General features: G+C 46.3%; 1 protein-coding gene and 1 long non-coding RNA gene across 5 annotated transcripts in view; both read right to left on the bottom strand.

Annotated features, from left to right (window-relative positions):
• The window catches only part of RAPGEF1 (Rap guanine nucleotide exchange factor 1), an 82808-nt gene extending 68007 nt beyond the window's left edge, over nt 1-14801 (bottom strand). For all 4 annotated transcript variants that reach the window (XM_061352715.1, XM_061352716.1, XM_061352718.1 and 1 more), the window contains exon 1: nt 14600-14801. In XM_061352715.1, the coding sequence (XP_061208699.1) occupies nt 14600-14624 (25 nt within the window). In that variant the 5' untranslated portion in view covers nt 14625-14801. The remainder of the gene's footprint in view (nt 1-14599) is intronic.
• A 4499-nt stretch (nt 14802-19300) lies between these two features.
• LOC133211903 (uncharacterized) lies at nt 19301-25620 on the bottom strand. The gene is made up of 3 exons (XR_009725317.1): nt 25543-25620; nt 24613-24754; nt 19301-19416 (listed from the first exon to the last, which is right to left on the bottom strand). It is a non-coding gene; the product is annotated as an uncharacterized LOC133211903 (long non-coding RNA).
• Between the last annotated feature and the right edge of the window lie 332 nt (nt 25621-25952).

The raw sequence follows: 25952 nt of genomic DNA, 5'->3' as shown, positions 1-25952 counted from the left end.
ATTGAATCTTGTTCTCAAAATAAGCCAGAACATCCCACATTTCCCATTGCTACCACTCTCATAAGACATGACCCGAGGAGCACATTCAGCAGCAGGAGAAGCTCTACTGCATGGGCAAGATGTGGTATGTTTCTTTGCTGTGACACATGCATCACTATTTGCTGGCACACCCCTATACATCTCCAGGACAACCCCACTGAATCAAAACCTTGTGACACAAGCTTAGACACACGCAAAACCATCAAGGCGAGTGCATGCGTCAAAAAACCTGTAAACTAAGAGAAACAAAGGGCAGTGGAAGGTGACAAAGAAGAAATCACATCCTGGTATCAAGGACAACAAGGAACAATAGAAAATGAAAAGCGGTTCAAACACAGAGCTCAAATGCAGAGTGAAGGAAGGAACTGAACTTGGGTGGAAGTATCTCAGAAGCTGAGCTAGGAAGTGATTACACTGGGTTTACGTGTACAATACATCAACTATAGATGAAAAGGTTTTCCCCTTCAGTAGCACATCTTTGCCTACCCAGCTTCCAGGCAGGTTCACATTTGGAGCACAGTACTTCTCATTTACTCTTTTCCTTGAAGCTATGGAAATCTACGTATGGGTTTTGACAGAAGTCAGCTCTGTGATTTAAAACAGAGGATACAACAAAAAGGTCCAAATTTTTACTGATGAGGACATGACTCCATTTCAGCTGTGTCCCTTCTCTAATACAGGGCTTGGTAGAAATCCAGCCTAAGTAACACTGGTGCTACAAGGCTAGGAAATGCTAAAAGCCATGAGATGCCTACTCCCAAAGACATAAACTACTACATTAACTCAACATGCGATAAATCAAATAAATTCGTATCCTGGAGCAAGAGTCTGGGGAGTGTCCAGACAAGCCCTTACAAATAGTACCTAGCCTGAAGTTAAATACTTCCCTGTAAACCATCCTACAGACTGTGATACCATAAGAACTTGAACCATTTTTCCAATATAAAATTCTATGCGAGTGAAACTCTGAAAGCAGTTCTTGACACAGCTTAACCACGCGTTGGTGCTGATCATTTAAGCTTGCACTGTTTCCTACTGATATTAAGGCTTTCACAGGATTTTTCATATGGCTTACTCATAATGAACAGCTGCTCTGGCAACTGCTGCAGTCAGCATGTACTTCCTGCCTTGGAAAAGAAGTCATCAATACATCTCCGTACAGAAAACTGTACTCTCTTTAAAACAATTCATGATAGGGTTTAGATATCAACTGGCTACATGCCACCGACACTCCCTTCAACAATGGTTACACCCTCTATACAGCTAAAAATGAAATAGCTGAAAAGGAAGACGTTTTATACAAGTTCCCAGGGTAAAACACATCTGAGAGGCACTGGTCTGGGACTCACATTGTTCTACTGAAAGAATAAATATCTGAGTCCAAATTGTACTTCCTTTACCACCTTCCCAGACTTGCACAAGAAGAAAATCCAGCTGAGCTTTTCTTTTACACTTCTGGTGCTCTCCAACAGAACGAAATCCCAGCATTTTATAGAACTGTTAAGTGAATAAGAAATGCTGCAGATTATGATTTACCCTTTTGTTAGCATTGCTTGTAGCAACAGTGAGACTGGAGAGCTCTGAAACTCTTTCAGTGTTGACTTTATGCTGAATACAAACGTTGAGTGATCTGCCCATACAGTGAGTCCTCAACCACAGAGATCAACTCACAGCAATGCTGCTTACAATACCGCCAGTGAGACAGGGTGTCAAGACAAACATCATTGTATTAATTGCATCTGTTGATTAACCAGGCCAAGAACAGCCTTGTTTCAATCACAGGCTTTATAAGCCCGTACTGAAACATTACTGTAAGTGTTGAGACGGATGAGTCAACAGATAAAATACAAAAGCCTTTGTAAAGAGAGACTTGCTGGAGTAATTTGATAAGCTGCACAGCTACACAAAATGATGCTCTTTATTGACATAGCTTGCTCATATAGTCCTTAACTTGGTTTTATGTTTCAGGTTTGTTTTTGTGCAAGCTTTCCAGTCAAAACTAGGCAAACACACACATACTGTTACCTTTGCAAAAGTGAAAGACGGGTAAAGATGCATAACCCATATGAAAATAGTTTAAAATGTTGTATTAGATACTAAGCCTGCGCACTTGGGGAGCTTACAATGGCTTTCTTCTCTATTTTGGGTGCTTTCCTTGACCTTGTGGAGTGAAAGACCTTTCAAACCACCAGATAAATGTAATACTCCAGGATCAGTGGTCAAACCAAGGCAGGAAGCACTGGCCACACATCATGGACAAGCCTCTCCCTCCATTCTTACTCATCTGACATGATCCCTGCAATGTCGCCTAAGGTCACCAGATTCAGGTTACCGAAAGCATGACATTTTAAAACTGATCTCTCTCTCATCCAAACCCATCTGCAATTCATCTTTTAAGGCCGAGATTATTCATTCTGGGGGATTATCCACTAATCAGTTTTCATCACCCAACTAGCTCCTCATGCTTGCAGCTAGCCAAGAGCTCAGTCTGGCAGGGGTTCTTCTTCCCTCTGCTCTTACTAGAGGCCATGGTAACACAAAATAGTTCCCCACAGGACATGCTTTTAAATACATTTGATGGCAACTCCATGACCAAAGGTTAAGGAAACTGGCACCGATTTAGCAGCCAACACTTCATGTAGCGAGGCTACAGAGGCACAAAGCAAAGCTTCAAGTTATGAACTGCTTTTCCTGGGCTGAGCACTAGTTCTTTACACCTTCTTGCAAAGGGAATTGCTCTGTGTGGTTTTGCCCCACCATGGTTTTTTGAAGAAGGATGAAAACTAGGGAAAACCAGAATGCCCCACAGGAAAAGGAGGTAAGGACTCCAGTACTTCCCTCAAAGGACACATGCACAGAAAGAGGGCAGCACTGCTTTTTGGCTCTTACACACACTTGCTCACTAGCCCAGCTGCTATTCTGTTCAGTATTTGTCAGTCAAGTGTGAAACTCAAGAGAAGTATGTGGTCAAGTGAGTCAATACACTCCTCAAGTCCTTCTCTCCTACTTATTATAGCTCACCCTTTGCTACAGCCCTGCCCCATTCCAGGAAAGCATTTTGTATTGACTGCTCATTTGCTATGAAAGTGGTTTGTTCCACTCACTCACACACAGTATGCACCAGCACAACATTCATTTACATCTCTACCTCCCACAGCAGATATCCCTGTTCTGCAGGGGCATCGCAGTAAGATGCGTCCTTCATTTGCAAGTATCATGGTCCTATATCTCACCCAGAAGCCAAGGCAATGACTGCACAACTTCCAGTTTGCATCAGGAAACACAGCAAGGTAATGGTTTTGCTTTGTCATTTTGAACTCTGAGGACTGTGTAAAAACAAAACCAAACAGAACTCAGCTGGATTTCTCCTGACCAGCAAATTGCTGAAATGACCAAAAATTCAATTTTACCCACTGCAAAAGAGAAATTCTGGAGATTCTTCAGCTGCTATGATTGAGGATAAAGGGCATTTTATGGATGTACAGTGCGAGTATTTTGGGAAAGAGAGATGCTTTTAATTCCCTCTGGTTCATTTAATAAATTTAAACATCATAGCTTAAAATAATCCTGGCAGACAGAACAGGCCAAACCTTTGGATCCAATATCCAATCCATCAAAACTGTTCTCTACTCTCTCCTTAGGTAAAATAGCAGGGATGGAGAAAAAGAATCCATTTACGCAGAAGAGCAGAAACCTCTCTACCCAGACCCATTTGTTTTACTCTGCAAATATTGACAGATGAGTAATGAAAACTGCTGCAGACACCGGCTCCTCTTCAAGGCAGCATCAGTTACTAAACCACAACCACAGCTGCAAAAATATTAAGGAATTTAACTAAATGACTCCTTCAAGGGCACAGGATTGTAGGAGGAGCCAGTTTCTGTGCTTTGTTATCATCCCAAAGGTTAAGATTAACACAAAGCAGTGTTACTTTTCTGGACTGAAGAGCTTTGAATGACAATTTCATTAAACATGTCCAACCAAGTATCAATATTCCTAGCATGACTTTTTTCTGCACTATGATAACATTTGAAGCTTCGTGTCCTATATTGCCAAAGCTTTGAGATGTGAAGTACCTCATCTGAGAAGTATTACATGATAAAAACAAATGAAAAGAATAGTAACAATTAAACCCACATCCTGCTAGCTCTCCCCACAGGACAAGCCACAGCACTGATAGCATTGCCAAGAATGGTGTTTTGCATGATTTGGATGCCAGACTCAGATCAGGACTTCGATCAACTGCCATGTTAACAGCACGTGTGTGCTGGGAGTGACTTCAGAATCAGTTCTGCTTTCATTGGATGGGGATATCTATTTTGGATATTGTATATTTGGAGCTCCAACAGACCAGATGGCCAATGGCTGTAACCTCAGATGCTATTATTTATACCAGCCCTAAGTACTTACAGAGCTTGAGAAGTATCAAACCAACAACATAAGCTAACAACAACCTTCCAGCACCCTTTTTGTTGCTACTAACACTCTTACACACCTTGTTGCCAGAGACTCTCAGGATTTACAGATCAATTTATCTGCCCAGCTGCCAGAAATTATCCCTCAGACGTTTCCTTAGTTTTCCCTTCTCTATCATGTTAACAGAACACAAAGTGTAAAATGCACATTGAGGTGGTAACCCCAAGTGCAGACAACTGTGGTCAACATCCAGGTAAGCATTTTTAACTTATGCACATAGTAAAAAGCCGCAATAATCCCAACAACCCCAGGCAAAGACATGGGTTTCACCAATGCCTAGCCCAAACGATGGTTTAGATCCCTTGGACCTTGGCACTCCCCAGGCTGCCAGCCAAATGGAAGCTCAGAGTTCTCCTGTGCATCACTTGCGGTATTCCTGATGTCTCCAGGGAGCCCTAGAAGTGAAACGTACACCTCAGATTTGAGGTCTAATGAACAAGGCTGTAATTCAGGATAAAACCAAAGAGTAAAAGCTGCCAATGCAGAATTTATGCAAGTGTTTTCACTCAAGACAGACAGGAGCAAACCCATCTTTATTTAAAGACTACCTGGAAACGTACACAGACCGTAATGAGAGCCACATTCTCTCTTCGCATGGTTTTAAAGGGTTCATTTGCCCTGCCATTTTTACCAGGATACTCTGGCTTTTAACAGCAACCCACCCCTCCACTGGCTCCTCTGGGGTGCCCTCAAAAGGCACACATACTTGCTTTTTTTCCAAAGGATTTTGCTTTTCCTTGGCATTCCCTGTTCCTGGCCTAACCAGTTCACAATTGAAGGAGTCTCTGTTCTAGCAGCAAAGGAAAACATTATTTTTTTACCAGTGCTTTTACCTTTCAGCCTGCTGCCAGATCATGGGCTGATGGAATGCAATACATTGTCTCCCTGGGCTGAGCAGCACAAGGGGAAGCAACATTTAAAGGTCTAGTATCTATTTCATCCCTGGGAACCAACAGCGAACTAGATAAAACATTACCAGCTCACAGACCCACACCAGCATCAGGGTTAACAGGAAGTGAGCTCCTGCAGGCATCTCCTTTGTGATGCATAAGGTTCTTCCATTAGTTCTCCCAGCAATGACCTGCATGTGAGATGGGATTTTTTTTGGAGGGAAGAGGTCTTCTTTTTACCCCAGTTTCCTCCCTTAAGAGTCATGTTGTCTGAGGGGTGCTCACCATGGCCTAACAGCACGTTTGCTTTAGGGCTATAAGAAACAGGCATGCTAAAGTGAGGATGACAGTGAAGAAAAGCCTTCTGAGCTGTGCCTCAACCAAAGATGCAGTGAGCCCTTTGCTAAATCAATGTGTTGTACTTCACGTAACTATAGTTTCAAGCAATATCTAAAATCTCAGCGAACGGCTTCCCAACAGGACAGAAAATTGCCCAAGGTTGGGATTCATCTGCCCAAACTTAGCTGTAAATGCAAGGCGTTAGGGCCTATGCCAGTCATGGTCACCACAGGCTTTTCCTACAGCTTCTGATGAAAGGTGAGCACTTCTAACCCAATATAACCAGTATTCAATCTGCTGGAACTAGAAATTATTAGAATGAAAATCATACGTAAGAAAATATCTTAGACTTGGCATACCCCAAATAGTACCTATTTCAGTATAGGTGCAATTTTGAGGCAGCTTCACAGAACTAATTCTGAGCAAAGGTATTCTCAAATCACCATAAATCTCTCTTTCATGAACTTATCTTACCTTCATCACTACAACAGACCAGACTGACAGAGCAGGAGACAGAAGCACCACTGTTTCCAGTGCCAAAGAGCTAACAGCTATTCATGGAGGAAACAGAAAAACTAAGCTGAAAACAGAGAAAATCCCCACCTGTTTCTGTCAGTTAGGCTCTCTGAGGTATTGCTCATAAAGAGACAAGATGTGACTTTCAGATGCATAATGGTTTTGGTCCAGCAGCCCTGGAGAAGCAATTCCAAGCAGCAGCAGAGTGAACTCAACCCCTGCACCACTCATACCATGCTCCATGAAATCTGGCATCAGACTTGACATATCGTTTCATGTGACCTTTGTAGGGATATTTATACAGAGAAACCACCTCCTGCACAAACCAGTGCTCTGCATTTTCCTTTAAGTCCCTGTAAATTCATAGAGGAGCTCTAACTAAATCTATTGTAGTCCTCCATAGCTCCTCAAACTTGTTATTCCTGTACATAATGCAGTTTAAAGCTTCTTCTAATGAGAAAAGCAGAAAACATATACTTCAAAAACATTAAGATGGAAACATACATATAACCAGGGATATCTAATTTCTCTGCACACAGAAGTTGCAGCACACATCACTCCCAACAAACAAATGCAAGGTTGCATTGTTAATCAAAAAGTGGATGGGAACCACCTGCACTTTATCCCCCATATTCAAATTTACTAACTTAATAGAGCAGAAAATGAAAGGCCAATACATCACCCAAGGAAAAGTGTGTTTCAAACAGTACTGTCCCGCTAACTGAACCCCACCGTTGGATGGATTCACTGAGTGCTGCTATCTAGAATTGATTGGAATGTACTATACAACCAGAACAAAAACATTGATTTCCCAGGGTGCCCTTTACTGATGTTGGGTTTGTAAAGGAAACTTTCTAAATATGGAATTAATTCCTGAGGCAATTTTAGCACCTTATTCAGTATGGACAGGACAGACTGGTAAACTGAGAAGCACAATAAAAACATCAAAAGGAGGGGATAAAACAACGTATGCTGGACACTGTGAACATGCTCCCATTTTAATTGTTAAAGACTATCTGCAAACTACAGTGTAACAGCTACAGAACCACATATTCAGTCTCTTGGTAAAATTCTATCATGGTTTAATCAACCGACCAAGTTGCAGCATCTGCCTACTCCAACTTTACCAGCTATGAGTATTTGATTTTAACCTCTACTGATTTTTTCTTTCTTTCCAGAAGCCTAAAAAGAAAATTCTCATCTGTTTTCTTTCAAAACCCAAGATTTTTGTACATGTGAGGGATGAAATTAAAGATCTTGTTTAGAATATAAATAGGACCGGTTCAGTGAATGTTATATATGCAACAGAATGCATCCCAATGATTCCCACATGGAAGCTTGAGAGAGAAGAATGAGAGCATGAGAGTGCTCTCTCTCAGAAGAATAATGAATTACTATTTCCTTAGAGGCACCGATGGCCACACCAAGATGTATCACAAAATGCACAGTATTTTCATGACACCTGAAAAGCTCTACACAAAGCAGCAGAGACTATCACCCAGGTAACGTAAGCTAATGCAAAACATGCATTTGCTTATTTCAAAGAACCTCAGCCCCATAATTAAGAAATTTCTTCTTTGGGTACCACCCAAATAACCCTATCAATGGTATAAAAGGGGAACCAAAAAAAAAAAAAAAAAGAAATGTAACCCCAAAATGCTATCCAAGGCCAAGAATTGCCATACAGCTCTTGTCAATCCTCAAATCTCTTAGATTACTTTCCTAAATATGGTAAAATAGAAAGCAACTACAGGAGAACCCATTCCCCCAAATCTTCACAATGCTAAGTGAGTGAATGCTCTGACACAGACCATCTTTTTCTTGTACTTGTTTCTATTGACTTTTTCTTGCTCTCAACATGAAAACATCATCTTACAAACTCCAGAGAAAGTAAGCTACGGTAGCAGCTAGAACAGCAAACAGATTTACCCATCAAGAAACTGTTTCAAAGCTGAAGAGCTTTAACTGGAATATGGAACACAAATACAAATCTGATCCATCAGCTTTCTCAGGCTGCTCCACAGAATATGCAGGGACATTGTTTCTCTCCCACACAGATGAAACTGTTTGCTCTATCAGGGTCACACACCATAAGAAGAGACTGGAAATGTATTTTTAAGAGTGGATGCTACGGGTCATGTAATATAAATATAGCTGTGGATTTGTCAGGCTGCAGTAACGTGGATAGCAGAACTGCAGAACATTCCTTTGGCAGCACGTCCCAACCTGCAGGATTCCTGCAGCTTTTCCGGATTGCTGAAATTTATCTTCTGTCTCTTTGCCTTGGAACAGACTCTGCGAAAGCTGCCGGGAGCCTCCTCCTTGCCCACTCTCCCTTTCTGTCATCCGTCTGTCTTTTCCTCTCTGTCCTACTTGCCCACCATTCCCTTCTCTTCTAACATCTGTGGGCTGCACATCCTCTCACCTCCTTTCTGCCCTATCCAATCATTCCATCAACAGCTCCACTTGTGATGTCCCTTTTTCCTACTCTAGCTGCCTTTTCATACACCTTAGAGTTCTGGGGCTGCAAATTCACCATTATGAAGGTAAACAAATCTAGCTTGCCTTCAACCAGCTCTCCCTTTTCCTCTAATCTCTACTAAAGCACTGAGAAGAACACACGATTCTCTATTACCATGCCTTATCCCATTTTGTTTTGTTTTAGACAAAACTGACAAATAGTAAAGCTAACATTCTTGCAAGAGATGTATGATTTTGACACTCCTTTCATACTGCTTCCATGATGATGGCTGAATCCTATAGTTTGCTAATGCTAATAAAGAAAAAAAGACAGATGTAACACCAAAGCAGAAATTTACCAAATATTGAGGCACTTACAGCACAACAAATTGCTTTCAGAGAGAAAAGCCTATTCTGTCACAAATTTGAGAAGCTGAAGGATCTTTCTCCATGCACAGACTGTTCTCCAGATAATGTAAAGTCTCCACAGTATGAATATAGGCTGGAAGGATTCATTTCACTGCCAAGCAACAGTTCACAGAGGTCAATAGCTTTGCAAACTGGCAAAAGACCCCGAAACTCCAGGTCTCTAATTTCAGCAGAAAAATGCTGGGATGATTTGCCTTGGAAACTGGAACCAGTTATATCCCCTACATGCACCAAAACCATGCAAAATGATGGGTGTGGTGAGGAGGAGAGAGGAAGGCAGCTACTATATTACCATACCTGTAGCTCTGACATGTAATTTGTTGGGTTTAATATACTACATAGCCTCTGGAGTTTTATCTGGCCCAAAGATAGGAGATGCTTTCTATCACCTTTTCCTTGCTGGGGTTCAAGAATCTTTCAAAACTGATGCTATGGTAACAAACAATTACAGCTATCAGCTCTCAGTAGCCCATCTGACAGCTACCTAGACATCTCCTGCAATATACGTAATGATTGAGTGCTCAAATTGAATCTGATTAGCCATCAATACCCCTGTCAAGGAGGCAAGAGTTTCTTTAATATAAAGTCTAGAAAGTTAACACTTCATGTTCTTCCACATGCAGTTAAGATGCTGTAAGCTTATGAATTGAACGCTCTCCTTTTGAAGGATTTCTAAGTCAACAGCAAAGCTCATTTTATCAATTCCACTCAAAAGTTCCAACTTTGGAATAAATTAGGTGTTCGTGTCTGTATTTGTAAAAGACCCACACCTTTGCATCAGAGTCTGAAAGCAGTTACAGATTGACTACCTTTCCTAGAAACAAACATGCAGGTTTCTTTCACTCATGCAACACAGGGCAACAGGTAAAAGCCACGCTGACAGCCTGCAGGTCCCTTCCATACAGGAAACGTTCTCTGCAAGTGAAGCAACAGACCTTTGTGAGGGACATCTGTATGTGATCTTGACTGACAGTGAACTTCCACTCATCTCTGCTTGCCAGGAGGTCAGCAAGAGCCAGTAAGAGTTACCACCACATAAAAATCCCACCAATAGATATATTTAGTCATTGCGGTTCAAGGAAAACGACTGCTTGCACTGAAAATAAATTTAGCAATTGTTTCCAGTTTCTGCTTCTTCAGTAAGGCACAGCCCAGCTGCTTCACATTCCAGAGGACTTCAGCTGTCTTTTTTCTCCACTCCTTGTCCACTTCCTTCTTACAACTGCTCAGATCATCTCAGTCTTGCATCAGTTATCCCGCAGGCTACATTTCTGAACACTCCATTCTTGAAGCTGTGCAACAGAACACCTGCCAAGCCTATGATAACGTACTAAAAATGCAAAATTCTGCTCTTTGTGCCATTTAGTGATCATCTTGGACCTGCATTTTGCCTCTACACAAAACTACACTGAACTGCTGATGCTTTTTAAACAGGTTAAAACAAAACACACATGCTGAGCGACATATACACGGAGTAGCTGATAAAATCCCAAGTAAGGAAGACTTGGAACTGAACTGCCTTTATGGTTGTAAAGCGACTCTTTAGAATAGTTTAATTTTCACATTCCAAGACACTTCACCAACAATTTTTACTCCACTTGAAAACGACCAGTAAAGCAGCACTTACACTGGTCAACTCAAAACTTAACTGGAAAGCCCTCGCTTGTACTGGAGAACACAGTACAGTGGTGAATGCACAACTGACTGAGAAAGAGCTCTGTCCAGTAACTCACCTGAGCGTAACTGGCACAAAGGGAAACTGCAGAAAACTGTACAGGTGTAAAAAAAAACTATGCAGGATAATTATTTTTCATAGAATGATCCAAGAGACAATAAAAGTTCAAAATATACCCTTTCCAAAAAAGAGATCCCTGAGAAACTTGATGTTAATACAGAAACATTCACAGATGCATAATTCAGAATCATGTAAATTGATGCAGAGGGCTCTGGACAAACACGAAGTTCCTATAAAGATGGGAATAATCAGGCCTCCTGAATGATTGCTTCTATTTTTCCATTTTCCTTCAGAACAGAGTTCTCCTGGGATTAGATGCTAATGCTACAGAATGAGACTTCAGAGATGAATTTGCTTATCAGGCAAATACTTATGAGTAAAAGGTGAAAACAACAGCATTTTGTGTCTGGTAGGAATAAATACATCTAGTTGAGTCCTGAGCAGAATAGAGATGACTGACTGCGTGCCAGGTAGCTAGCACTTAAAACAGTTATCTCAAACAACCTTTAGCAGACAGCTACTGAAGAAGCAAGCTTACAAGGGATATGAACACCCTGCAAGAAATTACAAGATTAAGATTGAAAACATCAAGTAGAATAAATCTTCAAAGTATGGCACCCATATGTTCCTTGGTTTTAATAAAAGGTATTTTTGACTGGACCTGCTTCATGGAAGAGCTTGTTTTAGACCTGATGGCATCTAACTGCTCCCTTATTCTCCCTGAATGATGCAGAATAGTTCAATTCCCTGAAGCACGTAATCCATCAGGTAAATAAATAGAGGAATTCATGCATTGCCATGGCAACAGGAAACCCAAGCACCATATGTGACCTTCTCCACTCTTTCTTGGCATCCTTATTTGGGATTTTAGATCAAAACTATAAGACTAACTAGAGTGAGAACAAATATTTTCTGACAGTGAAGCTGAAACATCACAGTTCTAGAGTAAAGAAGAACCAGCACTGGATGCCATTTCTTCTCCTCAAGTCAGTAAGGGTTTTGCTTTGAAAAAGTGTTTAGAAGTCTACCAGATGGAGCCTAACATAGCAGGAGGCCCAATACTAGTGAAAACAAAATATACCATCTTATTCTACATGACCAGATGACTCCCCTGCACCACAAAGCAGTGCTGTGAATTGCTGCTCTATGGTGACCTTTCTGTTGATGAAACAGCAGTACTGAAAGGCTCCAGAGGTAGTCTTGTCTGCTCCTCCTTGGTGGACAGGATGGTAGCTGTTATCATTTATTCTTGTTTTTTATTAAGTGCCAACAAGGTGTTTCATTTAAGGAGCAGATGTCTGTAAGATCTCAAGGGATCTAGCCCTACAGGGTAACACTTCTTTCCCCAGCAGCCTGACTGGCTAGAGATGAGACTCAAAGCAAATCCCAAGCCCATTCTGAAGTTTGTCAGAGTAGGCTGTTATCAGGCAAGAATCTATTTTACTTACCACATAATGTGGTTTCCCTATATTTCCCTTCCCATAGGAAAAAAAACAAATTCAAATGTACACAAATACACAGACCTTAGACCTCATCACATTTGTTTCATGACTCTGTACCCTTTGTTCTGCTACTGTACACATTTTGACAACTATCCCAGAATTACTGCGGTAGTACAGCCTGTGTTTATTCGGTAACACTATTAACCAAACTGTTTGTGTCAATCAGAAGTTCAAACACTCAGAACCAGTGATCAACACTGTACTGCACTGAAACTGCTGGCTTCCAGCCCCCCTTCCCAGTCTCTTCTTCTCCAGCTTATGTTTAGACTGGGTTTTATTATTTTATTTTAAATGCCCTTCTAAAGAAACCAAAGCACAAGCAGTTGAAAGAGGACAATTTCCCAGACTTACAGTTTCTCTCGTTCAGCAAACTGTCACTGCAAGACACAGGTACTAAGAAGGAATGCCTCCAACATGAAGGCTTCACTCATCCTCAACACTATGGTTACAGCACTGACCTGAGGATGGATCCTGCATGATGTCTTGAGTTCTTCAATGGGAGGTCAGTGTGTTGCAAGGTCGGGTCTCTAGGCTGCACAGTGTATGATTTTTGCATGGTATCTTCTGGCCTTTCTACTCTATTGTTTATGGAACCGTGCTGTGTTTGTGTGTGTCTACAGTCATCATCCTGCTTTTGAACTCCTCACACTGTGTCTCTGGTGTGGAGTTATATTTACTCTTCTCACAGGGTTATTTACTGCACGTGAATAAGCAAAACCTGATCACTTATACATCTGTAATTACTGTACAGAGCACTACCAGCACCGACTAGAACTCCAAGCCAAATTCACCTCTAGCATAAACAAGTGGCAATTATTTTAGAGCTGGCCCCGGGTCTATATATGCTGCTGACACCTTCCTGACTCAGTTCTCCACTTCCCAGACAAACAGTTGCAGCGATATAGCAGTAAGCATTGAAAAGACATAGCCAGAATCCCAAAGCAAAGAGCTGTGTTGCGATCCTATGTAAGGGATCGTGCACCAGATTAACCTACGATATTTCTGGAATAACATTTGTCCCATGATGTGATGCACACTTGTGAGCCAGTAACTTAGCACTAAGAGCTGGAAACATGCCTATGTGTTGCACTTAAAAGCCGGCTGCTAGGCAGCCAGTCTGCTCATCCCTGGAGGCCGCTCCAGAACCTGTATCATGGGAGAACACATTTGTATACAGCACAGCTCAGAAGCCAGAACAAACCAGGAATGAATGATCAAAACTGGAGAGTACTGCTACCAACTTTACTCCTTTGAAACAGGAACCTTTCCTAAACCAGTGGCTGCTGTCCTGGAAAGCCCGAACGCTGCACTCACACATCCCAACTCAGGCTGCTACCCTACGTTCCCCAGTAGGAAACTGCCAAGCTATTCCTTACAATAAAAAATACAAACCGGCATTGATTTTTCTCTGCTAATTAAATGCAGCACAATTAAACTAAGTAACTCCGCGCCTTGATTTGCAAAACACTAATTGAATCTTTAAAAATACTACTCCCGCTACACGGAAAAACGGGGGCATTCAACCATCTAAAGTGACAACTGAGAACCAGGCACGACTCCAGCAGCACAGAGAGACAATATGAGCCGTGCTTGAGCGTTTCCTTGTGAGAGCAGCAGCAATCTCAGCAGCCTTCCCCCATCCCGGCACCTCAAGCAGAGGGGAGAGCTTTGGAAGAGGGAGTTAAAAATGAGCCCGTTCCCTCTTGACATTTGCCCAAGGACTCATCTTTTCTCATCTTGCACAAACACCAGAAGAGGAAAGTTGGAGAAGTTGCAATTAATCATTGCATGTAGGCCCCGAAGCGTTGCAGCGCCCCGGCTTTACTGATGCTTTGCTCCATGGAAAGGACCGCAGAGGTGCGGGGAAAAGAGAGAGGAGGAATAAAGGGGTGAGGGAAACAAAAAGGACAAGGCGGAGGAGAAGACACAAAGCCTGACCCACACGGCACCCGGAGCAGCGCCCGCAGCAGCCGCCGGCCAGAGCACTCCCGGCCGCCCCGGGCCCAGCCGCAGCCCCGGCCCCAACCTGGGCCCTGACAGACGCCTCCGGCCGGCCCGGGCCGCCGGTACCCCCCCAGAGCCCCACCGGGCCGCGCCAGGCCCACAGCCGGCAGCTCCGGCGGGCCGCGGCGGCGGCGGGGCGGCGCTGAGGGGAGGGCGGCGAGCGCGGCCGGCCCCGGCGGGCTCCCCCTGTCCCTCCCGGCCCCGCTCACCTGCTTTCTCGATCTTGCCGGACATGTCGGAGCCGGGCTCGGCGCTCAGGCCCTGCCGCGCAGGTAGCCGGCTGAGCGGCCCGCGGGGCTTTGCCAGCCGCCGCCGCCTCCCGCCTGCTGCCGGCCGCGATCCGGGGCGAGGCGCTGCGGCGGCGGCGGGCTGCGGGGCTCGGCGGGGCTCTGGGGCTCCGGCGGCGGCAGCGCCCGCCCCCCGCCCGCTGCGCCGGGCCGCGAGGGGAAGAGGCGGCCCGGGGGCTCCCGCCGCACACGCGCCGCCCCGGGCCGCAGCGCCCCCTGCCGGCCGCCGCCACAGCGCGTCGGGCGGGGCCAGCAGCGAGCCCTGCCCGGGACCGACGGCGCCGGGCGCGTTGGCAGGGGCCGGGCAGCGCCTTCAGGGCAGCCCTCGGTGCTGTCAGCGCGGCGGGACGGGGGAGGCCATGGAGCCCCGGGCCCAGAGGGCTGCTGCGGGCCCCGCTCCGCTGGCCGGGCCTCCACTGAGGGGTGGGGGAAACCTGAAAGAAGGAGGCGGCCCTGGGGGTGGTTTCCGTCTCAAAATGCGATGCCCTGGGCGGGGGTTTGGGCAGGGCAGGGACCCGTCGGTCTGCGCTGCCCTTCAGGCACCCTCCAGGCCTCCAAGGCGCGCTGCGTTCACCCAAATAGGCTGTAAAGGCAGAACGTTTCTCTTGGAATGCTCCTGGGCAGCTAAATTACTGCTAACCAAAGGGAAATGAAGGTGGGATTGCTCAAACCCTGACACAGTTATCGCCTCCAACGGGCACAGAGCATCCTCACAGCATCCTATCAAACACCTCACACCCAGGAGCATTGACCAGTGTAAACCTAGGCTGCCCCGCTCCGCTGCTGGAATTCCCACAGGAGATCATTGGGATTCAGCTTCCAGACACCAACAGCTCCGTCCTGGCCCCGCTGACCTCAGCGCTCGGTTTAGTTTGAGCCTAGGAAGCAGCGGCAGCTCCCGGCGGAGAAGCGAGTTCCCTCCAGCAGGATGACAGCAGAGCCAGGGGGATAACCCTGGGCAACAGTAAATAGATGATGGGCCTATTTGAGAACTGACTCATTTCTATGACTTAATTAAGGACAAACTTCACGGTAACACCTTGACTTGCAGGTAATGCCCTGCGCTGTGCACCAATAAAGCTCTGAAGCCTGGTGAGCCGTCAGCGGCTGTTTACTTCCTCCTGAACAGAATAAATCATTCACGAGGCTGCTGTATTTTTCGGAAGCTTTACACACAACTTTTAAACAAGCTGACTTCATCAACTTGTTTAAACATCTCGCACACCTGGGGCTGGGCACAAGCCGCAGGAGGAAGTCTCCAACAGGGAGAAGTATGCTCTCATTAATGGTGCTTTGGAGAGGCTTTGTGGAGAGCTCCTGAGTGTATTTTCTTAATAAATCTAAACCCAAAAAAAAGAAGATTTAGGGGCAGATTTTCCTCTTGCTGACACAGATGTAAAGGGTGGCTGTCTTGAAGCCACGCTGAGCTGTGCTGACTCACTCGTATTAGTGAGTGATAGTAACTAGGAACCGTAGTGGGTGATGCTAATGCAAGCAGACCCGACTGCGAGTACACACAGGAAGCAGACAGATGAAGTAAGAAGCTGCTATTCTTACACCCTCTGCTTTCAGTCTTGAGCAAGGAAGAAGGAGCGTGTGTGCAATAACGTGCGATACGAACAGAACAGCTACTAAATTGGAAGGTCTTTTCATAGTCTCTGTTATAAAAAGCCCCATTCTGCCCATGATGTATTATTGCCTCCGGGGGATGCTGGAGTTTCTCTTGAGTTTTCTGCATTAACATGTAACTCACGCCGCCGGGAAAACCTGATGCTTCTAAATATCCCATTGAGTTGGCTGAGGAAAACCACCCCAGAGCTGACTGTGTTGGTGTGAGTGTGTTGTTATGGACAGAGTTGGGGCCAGGAGAGCTGTGAATGGCTTTCTATGCCACTACAGAGCAGCACAAGATGCTGCGGAGATGCTGGAACTGAATGAACTTAAGGTCCTTTCCAACCCAAACTATTCTATGATATTTCTTGCTGCAGGCTGGGGAGAGAGGAAGGAGGAGGACTGTAACTGTTACCTTCAAATGGGAGCAATACTGAAGCATCCTGCAATGGGCCAGTTTTTCAGGTGCTGGTGCTACATCAGGAAAAGAAGATTATGTTGTGTCTTTGTACCAGTGTGGATACCTGCTTTGATGAGAGTGCAGTGCTAAAGGTCACCTTGCAGCAAGAGGGTTCTGACAAGAGGGTTCTGACAAGTGGAGCCTCCTTCCCCAGATGTTCCTTCACTGGAAGAAACTACCTGACCACAAACCTCTGCAGATGGTCGGTCTCCACATGCAAACCCGTCCGATGTAGTCTGCTTCATCCTTGGTCAACTATGCCACCAGCAGCTAGGGAAGGGCCAACAGACAGAAACTGCAGCCCCGCAGGGTGATCTCCTGCACCGAGCCACTGGGCTTTACAGCTGACCCACTGACCAGGGGAATTGTGCAAGAAACGCCAGCAGATAAGAGACCTGCGCTTAGAGAAGAGCTCTCCTGCCCTCTAGTGCTCTTCCCCTCTCCGGGCAGCTTCCTCCTACCCCAGCCCCTGCTCTCCTCCGGCTTATGGGGCCAGGGCTGCGGTGATGCAGTGTCTGTTCCTGTAGAAATGCGAGCAGAGAGCGGCTGTTCACCCCAAACACAGCTGTCCAAGTGGGTTTCAGTAGCAGGGAATACTGGGATTACATGGGGAAATGCATTTTAGCCAACTGCCTTCTCACGTGGTGCCTTCTAAACCAGCGCCGGCCTTGATAACATTGCTGCTCAGTGTGGTTAAGACACAACCAGCTCTCTGTAAAGACCTTATTCAATACTGACAGGGATCCCCAAGCGACAGGTACACCACAGCGACCCAATGTGTTCCTGCTACCGCACACGCTCAGCCCTCAGGGTGGAAAGCTTTGCAACTGGGAAGAGGTAGAAAAAAGATGGGGTGGAAGCAACTAAAGGAAAGGGTCAAGATTCTCACCTCCTGTTAATGGATGCAACTCCTCTGAGGTCTTCAGTGGAGGCAAATATAGTAGTGAGGTGCCAGTATGTGGGGGAGAAGGGGAGTTGTTCAGGGAAGGAGAAGATGGCATCACTGCAGGGAACAGGCTCTGGGTGAGAGACCCAGAGGAGCAATGCAGAAGGGGACAGAGCTGGGAGCTGAAGTAGGTGAGGGCAGAGCTTCTATATCAGTCCCCTGGGGAACGAATATGTATATATATACATGATGCAGGCTGCATCAAACTTCATATGAGCAAAAGAGCACCAATGGGAGACCTTGATCTTGGGTACATCCCCATTTTCCACCTCCTCGAGGCAGCCCCCGTGTTTCGCAGGGTTCCTCATACCTGGCTGGTGGTCCCACTGTGGGCAGACCCTGTGTTTTTTGGCTGAGCCGCACTGACACATGATTGACAGGGCTTTGTAACTGCTTTTTCCTTTAAAAAAATGAAGTTTGGGTGCTGACTCTAGAGGGCAGCATATGCCGGCACATGGGGATGGGGGAGTGGGGGGCCGCCGAGCTGAGCCCCCCCTTGCACCCAAGCAAAGTCTCCGCTACAAGGAGAAAGAAGAAAATCCCGGCTCTGGTCATCCAGAGGAAGCAGCCCTGAGGATGCTCCCCAAAGGCCACGCTGTTCTCTGAGCATCCAGGCATAGAAAAGGGGGATCAGGACACAGGGAGAGTGGATTTATCCCTGTCTGCAGGTCGGACATCCCAACCTTGGAAAAACCTTAGAACCTGTCACTTCCCTGCTTGGCCAAAACTGAACATGGAAAGGCAAATCCTCTCGCACTGCTTCCCATGAGCTAAGGCACATGAGTCCCTGTCCCGGACTCATCTCTGTCCTCAAAGACCAACAGATCCTTTGGCTGCTTGAAATGTGTCCCTCACCGTTTCAGGGCTCCCCATCTGTAAAGCATAGCCAGTCTCACAGGCAGGAGGGCAGAGACCCTACAATGGCCAGGTCACTGGGGCCGGGTGGCTTAATAAAAGATAAAGTTGTACTTTCAGATCTGTTACAGTTTTTTAGTGTCCCTCTCTTAGTCTTTTATGAAAGGAAGTAAATAGGAAAGCGTTTTTTGGCCTCACAGTACTACAGGAGGATGAGGTGGGTGGAGAGGAAGGCTGAGAAGAACTCCAGGCCCTAGGATTATTAAAAAGAAAAACACACAGAGAGAGATTAACAACTTTTGACAACTCCCTTGTACATTTAAAGTAATTAGAAAGGCGAGTGTGGAAGGAGAAAAGGCTATTAAGGTTCTTTCTCTGGCCTAACCTTATCCCTCTACTGGGGACTACATTTCACAGTGGAAAAATGAAGCACGTGAATCACCACAAAAATACATATTGGCTAACACTGAAGGGAGAGGCTAACAAGCTATTTGGTACCCCGAGGTGTTTCTGTCAGCACTTCCCTGGTGGTCTGATGTCCTCTCACCTCACCACATGTGGAGGTTCACATCAATAGCTCATGGAGACCCGAGGAGTTTCACATCTAGACCTGCTTCATTGCAGTGCAGCTCACATCCAGCTCCATGAAGGACCTCCTGGAAAGGGAGACAAGCCACCACATAGCCTGAGGGTGTTCAGGAAGGTAAGGATGGAGGGTCCCATTCAGAGTGCCAGAAGCAAACCCAGCCCATACACAAGTGCTCTTTAAAACCTTGCTTTTCTTCCAGGTCCTTTTCCATGGATAAATGACCCTTTCTTCTTCACACTACAGAGCAAGCAGAAGCTGAAGGTGACCCAAGTCACTCCCTACAGGAAAGACTGAAACTAAAATGAACCCAAAAAGAAAATCAAAATCAATATTCCAAAGTCAAACAATAAAACCTGTGTTATGGAAACAGAGGTCACCCAAAGAATAATGTAATTAGATGTGACAGCCCAAATTTCCTCTCTCTGCTAATCCCAAGCAGGGAGACCTTGTGCCCAAGCCAGAGTGTCACCTGCCCATTTAACTGAAGGATCATACAGTTCATACAGCTCACAGCAGGTGCACATAACTGGAAGGATGTGGAAAGAGAAACCCGAGGGAGCTGGATGAAATGCAGAGGGTCATGGTTTGAAACAGTGAAGGCACAGAGAACATGCATGGGAGAGAGGGAACATGTTTGCTTGTGGAAAGGCATCACCTCCAGTGTAGAAAGCTATCTTGGGGTGGGCAGGCCTCTCTGTGCCTCAGTTTCCCCTTTGGTAGAAAGGCCCTTTCACCTTTGCAATTAGACAAGACAGACACAGACTCCTCTAGACCTCATCATAAGAACAGCAGCCAGTGTGAAGATGAAAACAGTGATCCTCACCCAGCCTTTCTGAGGTCCCTCTCAGAAGCGTGTGGGCTGATGTGCTGCAATGTCTCGTGTGAGTATCTAGTTTGGCTCTTCCATCCCTGAAGGAGGGACTGTGCCACCCCATTCTGCTTCCATTACTCTTGCATACACTGCAGGCAGCATTGTAAATGTGGGGCACGTAGCTCTGATAATGATGCGAACTTCAAACCATTATTTCTCAGCCCAGAGCGCTTCTCCTCGCTGTCAAGCCACTGCTGATGGGTTGTTTAGTGTAGTTTTTTCCTCCTACCATTTTTTCCTCTTTTTTTTTTTTTTCAAACTTGACCTCTTGATTCTGCCTGGGAATTTAGGTTGGATTCTTTTTATTATTGCTTTTTATTATTATTATATTTTTGCACAAAGTTAGCAGCAGGGAGATAAAACTTCCCGTGAAGCCCATTTGCCAGCAACACTTTCTTTAGCAGAACAGACAATAGGAAAGCAAAACTAATGCTCTGGCTGGACACAACATTTCCAGCACCATGGTGACCCCCCCACTGCTGGCCCAAACCTTCAGCTCCATGGAACACCGATTTCCTTGTCAGCTGTGTGCCTGCCTACCTGGGCTGAGGGGTCCCACCGCAGGAGCTGGAACTTCTCCATTCTTTGGGAGCCTCATGTCAGCAATTGCCTCTTCAATGGCTGTTACCAGCTTGTTGTTTTGCTGCTTTTTGGTGCTTTTTGCTGCTGAGGTTCCCTGCAGGCTGGGGTGTTCGGGGAATGCCTCCTGTGTATTTAAAGGTGGCTGGATTTAATGAAAGAATAAGGAGTGTAAGTAAGACGTGTGGTGTGATGGAAGAGTCAGAGCCCTGTCTCCATTAACCAAGAAAGCTCCATGGCACTCAGGAGAAGGCACAAAGTTCACAAAACTCAATCCTCTCCCCATCTGTCTCTGCACATCTAACTGGAGTGCCTCCAAGCAGCCCAAGAAGCTGCGATCAGCCCCAGCCTCTAGGCTGGCCTGTGTCCACTGGGCTGGGGTACTGAGTGGTGGTGTGGTCCACCAGAGAGCAGATGGATGGGTACACCCAGCCTGGGTGCTCCTACATCTCTTGCCTAGAAGAAGAGGCACGGATGAGCTCCTCTGCTAGAACAGCCCCTGCAGGTCATTCAACCTCCGTTACTATTACCATGGGATCAAAGCCTATTTCCTCCCCACCTTAAAGGTGGACACAGTTTAGCTCCATTTCTGATAAAACCCAGCTGTGGTCTGGATGGCATAAAACCCAGTTTGCAGCACATTTCAGATGGACATTAAGACTCATTTCCTTGCGGCTGTGATAGGAAGAAAATAAACCTCTCACTAGCAGCCCCCCTCAGCAAGCTGGAAAAGCAGTAAAAGCCAAACTCCAAGTTGAAGGAGACCCAAGGGATAAAAATCAAGGAATCAGTCACCTTTCAAGAACAAAACACATGAACTGATTCAACTAAAAAAGAATCAAGGTGAGCAGGACAAGAAGGGACATCCTCTTTACCTCCTAAGACACCTCAACTGCAGGACACACAGTGCAGGCAGTGGGGAGTGCAGCCTGCCACCACCTGTGCTTGAAAGATCGCCCAATGACCCCAAAATTGGGGTACCTCCCCAGTTAAACGGGAGCCTATGCCCTGCCTTCATCCCTCGCCATGGGTCTGGATTTTGCTGCTGAGGCAATGGATGTGTTGGGAGAGAGCTGGAGCTCAGTGGAGATTGGGTGGGAGTAAGATGAGGAAGGGGAATGTGATTGCTCTCTGTTATGTGGGGATGCTTCTAAGACACCATGCGGAGGAGCAGCATCACTTCTGTGTCCAGAGGGTTCAGACAGGCTCTGGACTGCACAGCAGCAAAATCGGGGTGGGGGGAACCACTTCAAAAATAGCTATCTGAGTGCCAGTGACGGCTAAGCAATGTTAAGGAGAACTCAAAAATAGAGCAGGGCAGCACGACTGTGGATCTCAACTACTGTGACAACTCCTATGCAAGCACAAAGAGAAAAACACAGGTCCTGCTGGTGCATGGGGTTTGCTCTCAGGGAAGCAGGCTGGGTATTGCTGCAGGCAGATCCATGAGCATGCAATGCAGTGGGCAAAAACAGCCCCTTCCCCAAAACCAGTGGGTTTGGGCAATGCAGAGAGAGGTAGCAAACCTGCAGACATTGTTGTGACTTTATAAACTTCACCTTGAGCAGGAGCCCGCCCTCATCACCCCATCATCTCAGCAAAGATAGGGCAGAAATGGAAAAGATCCAAAGAAGTGCAACAAATAGTATCAATAATCCATGAGAAGAGATTAAAAAGATTTAGGGCTGTTTAATTTAAGAAGAGGAGGGATGGGATAGAGGTGAAGATAAAGAGCGCATGGCAGAGGCATACAGAGCAATGGCTAATGTAGAAGAGGTGCCTGGGAGCACAAATTTGCCCCTGCAGCACTCAAACAGGAGATATTCAATGTGATTAGAGGACGATACCTTCAAACGAAGAGGACCAGAACTGCAGGACTCCCTGCCATGGGGTTTTGTGGGAATGTGATGTTCAGCAGGATCCACAATGCCGGTGGGCATAAACCGCACTAACACTGGGGTTTGCCAGGATTCAATTGAGGAAGATAGAAATTGTTCTGCCCTGGATTTTGTACCTTCAAGGTCTCCTGCACAGTCTTTACTGAAGGCAGGACAGTGAGGTGGGGAAACAAACTTGCAGGGGTAATTCCTACCCCTCCAACAGCTTCACGTTAAATAGCCTGAGGACAGGCCCAAGCTACTGATGGGGAAACAGGAGCTGGATTTCAGCATCTGCTTGGAAAAGATACCATAAGCGTCCTTGGAGGACTTGGCCATGAGATGAGAGAAATACATTTGAGGACCTATATAAAAAGCAACAGTGAATAATAGTACTTGGCATCTACAGCATGTGCCCTTCATCTCCGGATCTCAAAATGAGTGTCTGTGCATTGAGAAACTGAGGCACAATGAAACACAGGCACATGAGCAGCACGTCATCCAAGAGCCCATGGCTCCTGCACACGTGCAATGCACTGACAGCTTTCCCTCCCTAGAGCTGCACATCTACTTGGCAGCAAGTTATGTGAATGTGAGTGCTACAGGAAAAGGAAAGCAGGTTATAAGTTGAGGGTCAGGATGGCTGCTCGAGGAGGGCTCAGGGATGGAGGGAAGGGTGCTGGCATGCTGAGGGCTCCTGCAGCATCAGCTGCATTGGCCTGTCCCACTGCCCTGCAGCCAACAGCATCCCCAGGGCAATGCTGGCAATGGGGTCTGCAGCCAAACCAGCTCAGACACCTCCTGCATAGGAGGTGGAAGGTGATACCAGTGGGAGAAGGGATAGGTCATGCCTGGATCAGGATGATGCGATAACAGCAGTGAGGACCACCTGCTCCACCTGGTCTATGCAGAGGGTTTTGCTGTAAGAGGCCAAGTAAAAGGATTAGACAGGAGCCTCTCAGGAGGCTGATGACATTTAGAAAGTATTAATCCCTGCAGTGTGCCTCTCGCCAGTGTGTTTGATAGTGGCTCTGTGCCGGCTGCTGTGGTCTCTCACCTTTATGCTGCTCAGGAGTGGTTTTGCTTCAGGGACTTGCTGCATATTGTTTTCCCCTAGTCCCTTTTGCTGTAGGAATTCCCCTCCTGTCCCACAGCCTGTTTCTCCTCGTGGATTCACTGTGTGGCTTGCTTTGATCATCTGCTCCCTCCCTCCTACCCCAGGTCCCCAGCCACAATCCCCAGTGCCACCTCAACCCTATTTCATCCTTAAACGAGGCTTAAAAGACTCTTTAAGGGGGTAATAGGGGAGAAACAAATATTCTTCCTCCATACATAGGCTATCACCCTGAGCAACAGCCCAGCCCGGAGGCACTCGGCTGTGCTGGGACTCAGGGAGCATCACACAATGTGACACCCCTGTGACAACTTCTGTTGCTCGGCCACCCTCAGGGAAGAGAAAATGAGCAACTGCAGCTTTAAACCAAAGATTAGATGCAATTTCTCCCCCCCCTCCTCTCTCCCTCCCTTTCCCTCTCCTCTTTTAAAGGGAACTTGTCAAGGTTTCCATCAATAATAGATAATGGTGCATCACTCTGGCAGGTTACACCCTCCGGCTGTTTTGATATTTTCCAGAGAATTTGTCAGCAATCTTACAGCAAAGGAGGGCTGGGGGGTGGGGGGGAGAGGCCTCATTAATTTTTTGTCATTTGCATTCCCACTGTTAAATAATGTATTGATTGCTCTTTCTCTCTCTCCCTCTTTAATTCTCTCTCTTCTGCGGCGTCTCGCAGCCGATGGCCCTCACTCTGTGACAGATGAGTTTGTCAGAGGCACCAGACAGCTCGAGCTCCCCAGGACAGGGCTCAATGTGACCCCGGTGCTGGCTCCAGCATCATCACCCAAGTCACAGCTACAGTGGCACCAGCTCTTCATAGGGGGACACTAAGGGCTCCCTCAAACCAGTTGCTAAGACACCCCAATCCAAGACTTGGTGATTCACCTCCATACGCAGCTCCTGCAGTTTGGGAGGTCAAGAACAGCACATATCATCATGGGTATCATCAAAGGAGGAATTGCCAACTTGGAGGAATGACAGTGATGTACAGCAAGAAGGAGCCACTACAAAAGCCAACATGGGCAGCTCTTACCTTGGAAGGGCAGGATTATGGAAATGCTGAAGGGATTTTGCTCCTTCTAACTTCACCAGGAATGTCCTTTCCCATCCTTTTGAGAGACCTGAGCCCGAGGCCCTGGGAAGCCAGCTACCAGGTCCGTTGAATTGCAGCTGAGCTAAACAAGAATCTGCACATGATTAGGGCTTTGCTCAGCTTAATGCGGCTTGGCTTCCTTTTTAATTAATAAATACTTAATTACATAGTTAATATTTTAATATTTCCTTTTAAAAACATCTGATTTAATGGAGTTACTGCCAGCTATTTGTTTTGTGTGACTTTTATGTTGATCTTCCTCTTTCATTTCTCCTTTTGCCCTCCACCCACTGCTCTAATCCCCGAAGCTCCCAGCTGATTTTTGTTACCGGATATTGGCAGCCGGGCTTTCAGCTGAAATGGAATCTGGTCTTTGGTACTGACATCCATCAGCCAGAGGTGCTAATGTGAGTTATTAGCACTTGGGTACTTCCCTGCATATATACCAACCCCTGGGGAGGGGAGGTGAGATGATAGTGCTGCAGGTGGGGAGGTGATGAGCAAGTACAGTGCTGGGGTTATCCCCAGTGGCATCCCCAAAGATGGGGAGAACCCTGAGCCTGTGTTTTCCTTCCAGCCAAACCCTACCCACATGCACAGCCTCTTTCAGGAGCAGCACACCTCCAACAAGGTGAGGATGGAGAAGGACCCCAAGCAATGAGGATGAAGAGAAGATGGATGTGACCTCTTAGAAGCTCCCCACCTCCTCTCCTAAGCCTTTGGCTGTTGTTCCAGGGTGGTGCCCACCCTCCACACAGGCATGTGGATGCATTGAGAAAGGCACTGAGTTTAAGCAGCTATGGCTTCCTATACCCATCCCCTTCCCAGGCAGCTTCATAGCATCATTCCTATGGTGGGTGTGTGCCTCACCTGGGTGAGATATCTCCTCCAGCTTCTCCAGGGACTCATATGATGTTTTCACAGTAATCTCTATGAGCAGCCTGTTGGGATAATAAAACAAATAAACAGAAGAGTTATAGCCAAGGCACTCGGGGCACCATAAAACAGGCTAAAAGCAAATACAGCGTCGTTAATCCATCATAAAATAACAGCCTCTTACGATCCCGAATGCATCAAAATGAACAGGAGAGCATCAGGGTCGCAATTCAAGCAGGGATGTGTTGAATGTGAAGTAGGGCTGTAAGCAGCGGGGTGGAAACAAACACCAACCTGCTGGGTACCTGGTAAATCAGGACTCCAGGAACACAGACCTTCCTGCCCACTGCGGTTTAAACCCAGTAACACCAGTTCAGGCCAGGAAGAGAGGTGTGCTACATGCA

Source organism: Neopsephotus bourkii, unplaced genomic scaffold (assembly GCF_033783945.1).
Source record: "Neopsephotus bourkii isolate Nb327-2 ecotype Australia unplaced genomic scaffold, CSIRO-AGI_Nbou_v1 NB_659, whole genome shotgun sequence".
NCBI lineage: Eukaryota > Metazoa > Chordata > Aves > Psittaciformes > Psittacidae > Neopsephotus > Neopsephotus bourkii.
This window is presented reverse-complemented; position numbering and strand designations above follow the sequence as displayed.